Below are 13314 nucleotides of genomic sequence, written 5' to 3' on the forward strand. Positions count from 1 at the left end.
TGAGTCATTTAAAGCACTAAGTAACTTCTGAGTAAGACAGTGGAGAAGATAAATGCAGCAGCAAGCCAAGTTGTACCTACTGATGAAGCTTTATCTTTTGTAATTCTGAAGACATTAGTGAGTGAAGTGAGGCTGCTGAAGTATTACAATTGTAAACAATTTTACAACACCAAGTTATAGTCCAGCAATTTTATTTTAAATTCACAAGCTTTCGGAGATTTTCTCCTTCCTCAGGCAAATGTTTCAAGATCTCCTTGAAGCCTACGCATTTATACATATTGAACAATAATAAATGGTGTTTACAGACTGTCCCTGCAACTGCCCGTTGCCAAGGCAATCACCGTGTTCAGACAGAGAGGTGTTACCTGCAGAACCTCCGAATACACATTCAATAAAAAAACAAACAGGGAAAAAAAACAGAGAAAAAAAAACACAGAGAGAGGCAGAAACATCCGGAAGGCAGAGAGAGCCAGCAAATGACCCATTATATTAAAAACAGATAACATTTGTTCGCTGGTGGGGTAACGTGTAGCGTGACATGAACCCAAGATCCCGGTTGAGGCCGTCCTCATGGGTGCGGAACTTGGCTATCAATTTCTGCTCGACGATTTTGCGTTGTCGTGTGTCTCGAAGGCCGCCTTGGAGTACGCTTACCCGAAGGTCGGTGGATGAATGTCCATGACTGCTGAAGTGTTCCCCGACTGGGAGGGAACCCTCCTGTTTGGGGAACACTTCAGCAGTCATGGACATTCATCCACCGACCTTCGGGTAAGCGTACTCCAAGGCGGCCTTCGAGACACACGACAACGCAAAATCGTCGAGCAGAAATTGATAGCCAAGTTCCGCACCCATGAGGACGGCCTCAACCGGGATCTTGGGTTCATGTCACGCTACACGTTACCCCACCAGCGAACAAATGTTATCTGTTTTTAATATAATGGGTCATTTGCTGGCTCTCTCTGCCTTCCGGATGTTTCTGCCTCTCTCTGTTTTTTTTTCTCTGTTTTTTTTCCCTGTTTGTTTTTTTATTGAATGTGTATTCGGAGGTTCTGCAGGTAACACCTCTCTGTCTGAACACGGTGATTGCCTTGGCAACGGGCAGTTGCAGGGACAGTCTGTAAACACCATTTATTATTGTTCAATATGTATAAATGCGTAGGCTTCAAGGAGATCTTGAAACATTTGCCTGAGGAAGGAGAAAATCTCCGAAAGCTTGTGAATTTAAAATAAAATTGCTGGACTATAACTTGGTGTTGTAAAATTGTTTACAATTGTCAACCCCAGTCCATCACCGGCATCTCCACATCAGAAGTATTACAAATAACCTTAAAAGGTCCCCCCACTGTGACATTCATCTATTTTGGCAATAAAGATACTGCTGTTAAGTCCTTTCAGACTTCTATAACAAAATGATGGCAGACTAGATTTTGTGTTAATGGTTTTCTGCATATTACCAACCATACAGAGATTGCAGCAATAAGTGGTTGATGTGCTGCTTAGTTATCCTTGTACCTTATGAATTGCAACAAAGAAAATGAATTGGGCGTTAGTCATTATTATTGTAATGTACATGGAAAAAGCTGGAAAATGATAGTACCCTAGGTGCCACCTTTTCCTCAAAAAAACTGACCTGTGTGGTATTAGAATTGAGGTTTTATAACTTTATTTCGTAATACATTTTGTATCATTAGTCCTAAGTCTCTATGCTGGAGAAGATTGAAGGAAGGCATTTGGAACTGTCTAACATAATTCCTTGAAACATTGCAACCTTAAAATAAGAGATGACAGAATTTTACGAAGGTCATCTTCGAGAAAAAAATGTTAAAGGTTTTCCCAGCTTCTGACCTTCCATCCTTTTTTGATCTGCCATTTCAATAATTTGTTACAAAGTTGTCTGCATGGCCTGGTTAAGAATAGGAATATGAGTTGCAGGAGATTGGTATCTCGCTACAGTAGTGTCGCAATCTACAGGTATCTAATATGTTGAGTCAGTTGTTTGTTTAATTCACCAAATTAGTGATCTATTAATTAGGCCAATAATGTTTTGTTAATGCAGTGATCAAGAATATTTTTTTTTGATCAGGTAAAATCTTGTTCCATATTTCTTTCTTAACTCTTTCTGGGCTTTGGAAGGGTGGAATCATCATTCTATGTGTAACATTTTAGTCAATCAGAATGCTGAAAATGGTCAACTGAATTGACCATTGGTACTTAATTATAGAACATTCACTTTGTTCCACTATACCCCACTTGCGCTTTTAGTTTTATTATTAGAATGCTCAGGAAACATACAATTTATTGTCAAATTTGATATCTGGGTAGATTTATAAGAAATGCAATTAATGGTAAATGAAAGTCCTCGTGAAGAGGGGATGTTTTTGTGCATTCTGCTTGGCTTTTGTTTGAATTAATGGAACTTTCTAATATGTTCTTAACTTGAGGTACATTTTTTTTTAAGAAACCTACTGGAGTGCAACATACATCAGAGAAATTTCTGTTTGTAATTTCATGTGAATTCTTTTGCAGAATACTACACAAGCTCCACTGAAGTTATCAAATGTGGAACAAATCACAAATGTGCAAATCCTGTTATTATTCGGCGTTCTTCTTTTCATGTCTTTGGTGTGTGCCATTGGTTCAACAATATGGACCAGCAGACATTCTACAGGAGTCTGGTACCTCAGTTTCAGTGGTAAGATTCTAAAGAAACATTCAAAAACTGGCGACTTAGATCAGCTATTTCCCACTCAATTATAATATACATCTTTACCTGCTGAAAATTATATACTTTCACAGGTCTCTAGCAATAATAGGAACATAGGTAAAGAATCATAGAAAGGTTACAGCATGGAAGGAGGCCATTCGGCCCATCGAGTCCGTGCCAGCTCTATGCAAGAGCAATCCAGCTAGTCCCACTCCCCTGCCCTATCCCCAGAGCACTGCAAATTTTTCCTTTCAAGTACTGATCAAGTTCCTTTTTGAAGGCCATGATTGAACCTGCCTCCACCACCCCTTCGGGCAGTGCCTTCCAGATCCTAACCACTCGCTGTGTTTTTTTAAAAAAAAAAGTTTTTCCTCATGTCACCTTTGGTTCTTTTGCCAATCACCTTAAATTTATGTCCTCTAGTTCTTGACCCTTTCGCCAATGGGAACAGTTTCTCTCTATCTACCCTGTCTAGACCCTTCATGATTTTGAATACCTCTATCAAATCTCCCAGCAACCATCTCTGTTTCAGGGCGAACAACCCCAGCAAACCAGTCTTAGACTTTATTGTACTCTCTAAGTCTGATCCCACCTAATACTGTACTATTACCTGCTCTAGTACTATTTTTCTCCCCGATCCTTTGTGCCCCTTGTTTCCCCTTTCCATTGCTACATTCTGATGGCCATCTCCCTGCCAAATTAGTTTTTAAACCTCCCCCACAGCACTAGCGAACCTCCCCATGAGGACATTGGTCCCAGCTCCGTTGAGGTGCAACCTGTCCGACCTGTACAGGTCCCACGTTCCCCAGAACTGGTCCCAATGCACCAGGAATCTAAAGCCCTCCCTCCTGCATCATCTCTGCAGCCATGCGTTCATCTGCCCTATCCTCCTGTTTCTATACTCACTAACACTTGGCACTGGGAGTAATCCGGAGATTACTACCTTTTGAGGTCCTGCTTCTTAATCTCTTTCCTAGCACCTTAAAATCTGCCTGCAGGACCTCATCCCTCTTTCTACTTGTGTCGTTGGTACCAATGTGGATCATGACCATCGGCTGTTCACCCTCTTCCCCCCCCCGCCCCCCCCCCCCCCCACCCCCAGCCCCCAGAATGTTCTGCAGCCGCTCAGTGACACCCTTAACCCTGGCACCAGAGAGGCAACATACCAGCCTGATAACACGTCTGCGGCCGCAGAAATGCCTGTCTGCTCCTAACTATAGAATCCCCTATCACTATTGCTCTCCTGACCTTTCTTCTCCCACCCTGTACAGCTGAGCCATCCATGGTGCTGTGGACTTGTCTCTGGCTGCACACCCCGGAAGAACCCTCTCCCTCACCAGTATTCAGAACTGAATACTGGTTAGAGAATGAGATGCACTCGGGATTCCTGCACTACCTGCCTGGTCGTCCTTGTCTGCCTGGCGGTCACCCAGTCCCTCTCTGTCTGCACTCTCTTAAGCTGCGGGTGACCACCTCCTGAAACGTGCTATCCACGTAGCTCTCAGCCTCATGGATACACTGCAGTGATGCCAGCAGCTGCTCAAGCTCCGAAACCTGGAGCTTGATCTCCTCCAGCTGACGACACTTCCTGCACCTGTGGTTGTCCAGGATACGGGAAACATCATGGAGTTCCCATCTTGGCCATCTAGCCCCTCGAGCTTGTTCCGCCATTCAATGAGATCATGGCTGATCTGTATCCTAATTCCATCCACCCACCTTGGCTCCATATCCCTTAATACCCTTGGCTAGCAAAAATATATCGATCTCAGATTTAAGATTATTAATTGAGCTAGCATCTACTGCTTTTTTGTGGGAGAGAGTTCCACACTTCTACCACCCTTTGCGTGAAGAAGTGTTTCCTAATTTCTCTCCTGAATGGCCTGGCTCTGATTTTAAGGTTATGTTCCCTTGTTCTAGACTCCCCCATCAGCAGAAAAAGTTTCTATCAATTCCTTTCAAAATCCTTAGAACCTCAATCAAATCACCCCTTAACCTTCTATATTCCAGGGAATACAAGCCTAGTTTATGTAATCGCTGCTCATAATCTAACCCTTAGTCCAAGTAACCGTCTGTTGAATCTGCGCTGCACTCATTCCAAGCCCAATATATCCTATGAGGTCCGATGCCCAGAACTGTACACAGTACTCAAGATGTAGTCTGACCGAGGCTTTGTATAGCTGTAGCCAAATTTCCCTTTATATCATAGCCCTTTATAACTATCCTCTAGTTATAAAGGTTAACATTCCGTTAGCCTTTTTGATTATTTTTTGAACCTGACTACTACTAAATCTCTTTGGACCTCCACTGCTCTTAGCTTTTCACCATTTAAAAAAATTCTCTGATCTATCCTTTTTTGGTCCAAAATGATGACCTCACACTTACCTGAAATTCATCAGCCACAGTTTTGCCCCCTCACTTAATCTATCAATGTCTCTGTAATTTTATGCTCCCGTCTACACTGCTTACTATGCCACCAATCTTTGTGTCATCGGCAAACTTGGATATATTGCTCTCTATTGTGTTATCTAAGTCATTAATAAATATCGTGAATAGTTGAGGCCGCAGCACAGACCCTTGTTTGACACCACTAGTCACTTCCTTCCCGTTTGAGTACACATCCATGCGGAGTCTCACTCTGCCTCATTCCAGTGTCAAATCTGATTTGGCCTCTGGATACATGCTGCTTTTACCCTATTATTCCAGCATTGATGCAAAGCAAAACAACTACTTAATGGCACTGCAGTTGTAGTATAAATGCATTCTCAATGAAGTACCCATATGAGATTAAACCATATGCATCATTTTTTAAAAAAATACTAGAAGTGATTTCTAGGCAATAATTTAACTGAGGTGTTCAGATAAACAGCATAAACCAGTCAAACCTGACTCATAATTTGATGCTTTATGAACCCATCAATTTTTAAATCATTCCAAGATATCTATTACTTTAAGTAACTGATATAAAAGAAGTAAGTCAATTGTATTAGGTTTGAAAATAGTATCATGGTAGGTACAGCACAGGAGGAGGCCATTCGGCCCACCGTGCCTGTGCCAGTTCTTTTGAAAGAGCTATCCAATTAGTCCCGTTCCCCTGCTCTTTCTCCATAGCCCTGTACATTTATAGTAGTTTAATGTTGTTTAAAATTTATTATGGAATGATTTGGTTCATTTCACATTTGCAAGGTACCTTTAGAATTTTACGTTAGAGAGGCTGATTACTTATTTGAAGGAATGTAAACAAAAAAGAAAATTGCAGTCCTGTATTGAAGTACGTTGACCAACGGGAGAGGATTTGCATTGAGCTACATTGCAACAGGCCATTCGGCCCAACTTGTGTGTGCCGTCATTTATGCTCCACACGAGCCTCCTCCCTCCCTACTTCATCTAACCATGTTAGGATGCCTATCTATTCCTTTCTCCCTCATGTGCTTATCTAACTTCCCTTTAAATGCATCTATGCTATTTGCCTCAGCTACTCCTTGTGGTAGTGCATTCCACGTTCTTACCACTCTTTGGGTAAAGAAGTTTCTCCTGAATTCCCAATTGAATTTATTACTGATTATTTTATATTTATGACCTCTAGTTTTGAACTCCCTCATAAGTGGAAGCATTTTCTCTACGTCTACCCTATCAAACCCTTTCATTATCTTAAAGACCTCTGTCAGGTCACCCCTCAGCCTTCACTTTTCCAGAGAAGAGTCCCAGCCTGTTCAGCCTTTCCAGGATATTGAAAAAAATCTGAAAATGGAGAGAAAAATTGCCAATTTAAGTTTTTTTTTTAAAAAAGAGTTTTATTTCATATCTGAACACAATTTGTCACCTTTTGAGATTCTTGACTTATTTGGCTTAGGAGGAATTTTAGGATAATTTATGTCTAGATGTTGCTCTTGAGTTGAAATTGGCACATAAGGAGTTAAGTCCACATAACACACAAGCTATCTGGGAACGCATGTTGGACCCAGTAGCTGGGGTCCACGTAAAGTGTGTGACAGTATTGTGTTTATTGACTATCATATCAATATGAGGCAATGAAGTTCGCTGATGCTTTCCAGTGAAATTCAGAGTGTTGGAATGCCCTCGTTCATTTCAGCTCAACAGGAGGTAACTGACAGGAGACCCACACCTGCAGCAATTTTGATTGGCAGTTCAACTACAGAGCTGGTGGAGGATCAGATGTCAAGTCTTTGGCTTCGTGCCTAGCTAAAATAGAAAGACAATTTGTCGAAGTTTTGAATTTGTAATGGTCACAGAGGGAGAGTTCTCTCCTAAGATTAAAGCCAGTCAGTTCAGCAAATACTGACTTGTGAAATTGAAGCTAGGCCTTTATTGGCACTAAGTTTGCATAATTTAATATTTTGGATGTTACGAGGAGCAATGGGGATTACATTGAGTTTAACTGAAAACTGTATTTTATTTGTATATTGCGAGTAACATAAATCAGTTTGATGGTTTACAATTGGCCTCATCTCACCAGAGTATCCGTTTGCTTTCTGGAAGATAGGAGAAAAGCACATGAGGGTACACATAGACTGCAGTATCCAGTACACACAATGCAGGGTCTCATTATTATGACTACTAAGTTATGGTATCGTATGACCAAACATTCGTACAAAGGTAAACTTCTAATGGTAAGGGACGTGGGGTCCGCTTACAGGGTAGACTAGTGACACTGAACCCAAGGGAATATCTAGGGCAGGCCTAAAATTTGTAACACTATCATGCATCTACTTCTCGTAAGTTTTGACAAGTATGCTTTCTGTAATTTCCCAAATGGCATTTCTTGCCCTGTAGCCTTGTGGTCCTGTTTCACAGCACTTATTTCAGAAAGATATTAGTAGGGGAATTGACTTTCAACGGTTACGTTTGAACTATGATATATGAAATAATTTTATTTTTACTGCACTGCTTGTTAGCAAAGTTGCACTCTTAATGTTTAACTTTTCTGCTGCTAAACATTAAATATTTAGAACCTGAGTTTTCTTACCTCTAAACAGAATGTTGAACATTCAAGCTCATGTGGTACTCTCCTCTCTCACTCCAGTGAACAGTAAGGGTGCACAAGACAGATATTTCACAGCATTGTACTGCAGAACACGTGTTAAACAAGGTCTTCCTTGCTTGTCTTAATGGAGATTAAAGGTACATTGTTAATGAAAGTGGGTGGTATCATAGCCAATATATGTTCCTAATTAAAAATACTCCATGATCTTCCACTCGAACCCTAATGTGTGTACCCCTCGTGATATCATGGTTAAATATACCTTCAATATAAAGAGTGCAAATGAAATTCAATCATACGAGTAACACACAAAGTAATATAAGTTTTGCTGCCTGGTCATTAATTGCACAAAGTAATTTATCACATTAGCAAGGGAGAGAAATCACCAAAACGATAATGGTGCTTCTTTGCTAATGTGATAAATGACTTTGTGCAGTTAATAACTTGGTAGCAGCAGTTCCAGAGAAGACCATCACCACCTCGGGGTAGCTATGGATGGGCAATAAGTATGGCCCAGTTTGCATTGTCAATATCCCGAGAACAAATTTAATAAGAAATTAGTATGGATAATTGATCCACCTTCCCTATGTCATAATTTCCAGAATTCCATGAATCGATTAAAGCCTCCTTTTTTAAAATAAAAACAAAAAAACTCTTTGATGGATCCAGCATAATAATGTGCCAGATTTTCCTGTGAAAATAACGGCGAACCTAACATGGCTCATCGTTACTTCTGTGCAAATAGTGGAGCAATTTCTGGCGACTGCACATGCGCAGTTAAACGCGGAAATCAAGAAGTTGTTGTACCAGATGCGCCCCTCCTCCATAAGCTGTGTGAGAATGACATCTCGCTGGCTGACTCGTCATTCAAATGAATGGAATGGCATGAAGTTCCAGCACCGACCTGATGGATACGAGGTAATCTTGCCAAAAAAGCTATGTCAAGTCATTTCAAGTCTAAGCACCCTAAAGAACGTTGAGACTTCTAGTGATATCATGATGCAGGCAGTTACTTGGCTCAGTCACTGAGCTGAGAAATATCACTAAACATAGAATAGACAGCTTCTCCCACAGGATGCCACAGAAGAAAACCAGAAACAGAATTAGTTCCATGGATAGACTGGAGAAGCTGGGGTTGTTCTCCTTGGAACAGAGACGGTTGCGAGGAGATTTGATAGAGGTATTCAAAATCATGAAGGGTCTAGACAGAGTAGATAGAGAGAACCTGTTCCCATTGGCAGAAGGGTCAAGAACCAGATGACATAAATTTAAGGTGATTGGCAAAAGAACCAAAGGTGACATGAAGAAAAACTTTTTTATACAGCGAGTGTTTAGGATCTTGAATGCACTGCCCGAGGGGGTGGTGGAGGCAGATTCAGTCATGGCCTTCAAAAGGGAACTGGATAAGTACTTGAAAGGAAAAAATTTGCAGGGCTACAGGGATAGGCAGGGGAGTGGGAATAGCTGGATTACTCTTGCATTGAGCCGGCGTGAACTCGATGGGCTGAATGGCCTCCTTCCATGCTGTAACCTTTCTGTGATTCAGCCATCATTAATAGCTGTGTGGCTTATAATTTGCACCAGATGTGTAGCTAAATGTTGAAAGCTTCACACGATGTGTTAACTAATTATAAAAAATGGTCCCCTTCGATTTTTGTGTCAAAGCTCAGCTTAATGGCCTGAGTCCCAGAATGCAACAAAATCACTTCCAATTCCTGTTCTGGAAGCATCTGTAACAAATCTTGTTTGTTCAATGGGTCTTGGCCTTTATCAACAAGAAACTCCATTTTGGAGGTAGATGTTTCCTTGCATTCTTTTCTCCGACAGTGCTTAAGGTACTACTTTAAAAAAAAAATCCATTCTTAATCTTAAATGTTTGAACAAATGAGGCTATACCATAAAGTGGCACGGATGTGAATTTTTTTTCCCTTTTTGCTCAAAATCCTCCATACACTTTCTGATCTTAGTCATGATGCTGTGGGGTAGAACCAAGCAAGAGGATCAGATTATATGAAGTAATTTCTCTAGTGTTGTGTTGCTTTCATAGAAGGGGAACCTGTAAGTTTCCACCTGAGGTAGGCACGATATCTCACCATTCAAATTTAAATAGTATATTTTGTATTTTATATATTTTTTGTGTCTTTCTCTGCTTTAACTAACACAAAGCACACTGATGCAAAGATCCTCCCAATATCTTGTTAGGTCACCCTGTCACTAAACACAGTCTGCAAGTAAACGGCTAAATCTCTATATTTTAGCACCTTCAGCAAAAAGGAACTGTACCTTCTCAAGACTTTGGACTGGATTTTTAGTCTCTATCTCTCCTGAAATTGGACAGGATAGCGACAGAGAAGGCAGGAGAATTGGATGGTTAGGCCTACTGTTGTCTTCCCAGATCAATCTCAATTTTTCCTTCCCTGTCGGCAAATCGCCAACTGCTCCTTCCACACTCACTGCATGCAAATACTGGCAGGGCAAGGTTTGGCTTCCTCGTCCACTCCTGTTACCATTGCTCCTGGAACTACCTGGTGGAAGGTGGCAATAGGCCCGGTGTAGCTGTAGTAATAGCCCTGAATTGCAAAAATGAAGGAAGAGGAGGCCTCCCCTCCCTCTATCTTGCTCTCATATAATTACCTTAATAGGCCTCGGTCTCTTCCAAAGCCTACAAAACTGCTGCTCCTGCCTGCTTTGGGGTGGATTTGCCCCTTCTAAAGTAGCACCACCTCAGTTTGCTCTTTGGCCCTTGCGGGCTCCATCTTGGTGGTAAGGTGTCTGCCTTGCATAGCCAGTGAACCCCGACCCAGGAAAATGAGTCATGGTTGGAGGGCCAGGCAGAAGTCCCACCCTGCTGCTGCCGTCCCACCGTTGGAAGAAAAATCCAGCTCTTTAAGTGAAAAATGTTGTGGATGCTGCAGTTGACCTCTGGAAAATTGGCCAGGAAGTCCTGCTCCTGCGCTTTAACCAGTGATCTCTGCGAGAAGTGCATGTGTAGAGATCAGGTGAGGATGCAGATTGAGCAACGCATATAGTAAAAACCTACAAGAGTGTATGACCCTTTGAACCATTTTGAGTCAGTGATGTCATTGGATTTATTGAAATTTCTTAATGTAACTGTATAACATCATGTAATAAATAAAATTAAATTACAAATGTTTTTAAATTTGTATAGGAATTTACTACTCTTCTAGGACTGTATTAACGTAGAAATGTTACAGTTCATACAATGTCTTGTTACTTTATCAAGCAACCATACTTTTCCCTGCAAATCCCTACCCCCACCCCATTTTTAAAAAAAAATCAGTCATATTTAAAATCATTTTCTTTTCAGGTAGTGGAGCCTCTTATTTTGGATTGAATTTCTTAACCTTCATCATCCTCTTTAACAACCTCATTCCAATCAGCCTATTAGTTACACTAGAAGTTGTAAAGTTTATCCAAGCATTTTTCATTAACTGGGTAAGTAGAAAATTTCAGTTTACAATAAAGTCCAAGACTGAGAAAAGATCTGTCTATAATGTAAAGCCATGCATATGCACGTATTTCTTGTAAGTTATACTTTGTTATTGTTGTGCCTGCTTCCATCATACTTTTTGCATCATTCTTTACTTTGAGCTTGAACTTAGCCATTCATTTTGCTTACTTCTGCTTGAGTCCTCCAGCTTCCATCTCCCAAGATCAGTGGTGTTATGATGTGCTCACAACGTTACCCCACCTGAAACTGACCCTATTTCAGCCTCTTTCCTCACCTTCGTCCGGCCCTTCATTTGTGGTGTGAGCAGGAATTGGCTCTGAGTGCTTTTTTAAAGAAAATATGTAACATTTATCAATGTTTTGAAAAGCACTCGAGACTTAAAGCTGGTTCCTGCTCACATTGAATGTGTCATCAGTTATATCAAAAATAATTTTTGGAAGTTTATGTTCACTGAATTCTTTTTTTAAATTCTTCTCCAGATTTTGTAGAGGAAATAATTATTTATTCAATTATATAATTAGATTTTTTTTCTGCATTTCATTTTTTTAAGTGTACATATTTTAATTTCCATTGTTTCAAAAGCGAAAATTGTACCACAGATTGCGTGTAGTAATTAATGGTCATGGACTTAACACTGAAGGGTGTTGGAAACCTCTCAAGAAGAGTGTGAGTAGAAGACTAAGGAAATGAATGATGGGACTGTTGAGGGTAAAATGTGGCAAGAGATAATATCCCTCAACATCCACTTATGGATTGGACTGTTAAAAGTTTCCTAAGATTTTGACAGATTTTATACTCTGCCAAAAAAAACCTCCTCCAATACCCAATTCAGAGACTGTTAACAATTAATTGAAGTGTTTTGGGACATCCCAATGACATGAAAGGCACCATAAGCTTCTGTCCTTTTCTGTCCTTTCTCCCAATATTTGTAAAAGTGTGTTTTAAAAAAAATAAATTAGAAATCATTGACACTAGCTAACGGCAATTTAGTTTTAACAATCTACAAATGGGTACAAGTGGTCAGAATAATATATGTCCTTCTTGCCTTACACTGCCAGGATATGGACATGTTATATGAACCAACAAATACTCCTGCCATGGCCCGAACATCCAATCTGAATGAAGAACTGGGACAGGTAATTGTTGCTGTATACTTTAAAATCTATTTTGTGTACTGATGAAACTATACAGCTATGCCTCATCTAATGCATACGGCACTGTTCCATTGTTTAGGGAATTTCTTGTTCTACATGTACACTGACGACACCCAGCTCTTTCTCACCACCACCTCTCAACCCTTCCACTGCCTCTGTGTTGTCAGCCTACTTGCCCGATATCCAGTCCTGGTTGAGATGCATTCTCCTCCAATTAAACATTGGGAAGATTGAAACCATCGTCTTCGCCCCCCCAAAACCTCTCCATCTCTCTCTTCTCCGTTCAGACGTTCTTCAAAACCTACCTCTTTAAGGAAGCTTATAGTCACCCCTCCTAATATTTCATTATGTGATTTTTGTGTCAATTTTTGTCTGATTACACTTCTGTGAAGTGCCTTGGGACGTTTTTCTACATTAAAGACACTATATAAATGCAAGTTGTTGCTGTCAGACAGATGAAAGCCAATAGTTGAATTTAACAATTTAAATAAAAAGTTTGTTCCCAAAAAAAATGCATTTGTGAATTAAATACTCAGTGGAGACCTGAGCAATCCAGAAATGATTCCATTTCTGAAAACTCTTTATAACCTCATAATTTCTGAGCTGTAGGGATTTTGTCACTCATGAAATTAAGTCTGCATTGTGCATTCAGTTACTCACCATTAGCTCTTATTACACTGGTATTAAATTGCTTAATTTCACTTCAGTGCATAAAACATCAATTCATATTTTAACAGGTGAAATATATATTCTCAGATAAGACTGGAACTTTAACCTGTAATATTATGGAGTTTAAGAAGTGTACAGTAGCAGGGATTGCTTATGGGTAAGTGTCTTTGTTTTGTAGATTTTTTTTTTAAGCAATATATAATTAGAAATTTTAAGATATGTATCTTTACTTGAGCATCATGTCCTTGTTTTGGCACCTCTGGTTATAAAGAGAAAAAAATGTTTAATTTCTAGCACAGAAAATTCACAACTAAGA

At 40.2% G+C, this 13314-nt stretch overlaps 1 protein-coding gene across 1 annotated transcript in view; it reads left to right on the forward strand.

Annotated features, from left to right (window-relative positions):
- atp8a1 (ATPase phospholipid transporting 8A1) overlaps positions 1 to 13314 on the forward strand; it is a 417286-nt gene that overhangs the window by 174540 nt on the left and 229432 nt on the right. Inside the window, exons 11-14 of the mRNA XM_067988311.1 lie at positions 2527 to 2692; positions 11032 to 11159; positions 12234 to 12311; positions 13067 to 13155. Of these exons, the coding sequence (XP_067844412.1) occupies positions 2527 to 2692; positions 11032 to 11159; positions 12234 to 12311; positions 13067 to 13155 (461 nt within the window). The remainder of the gene's footprint in view (positions 1 to 2526; positions 2693 to 11031; positions 11160 to 12233; positions 12312 to 13066; positions 13156 to 13314) is intronic.

The sequence above is a fragment of the Heptranchias perlo genome, chromosome 1 (genome assembly GCF_035084215.1).
Source record: "Heptranchias perlo isolate sHepPer1 chromosome 1, sHepPer1.hap1, whole genome shotgun sequence".
NCBI classification, from domain to species: Eukaryota; Metazoa; Chordata; class Chondrichthyes; order Hexanchiformes; family Hexanchidae; genus Heptranchias; species Heptranchias perlo.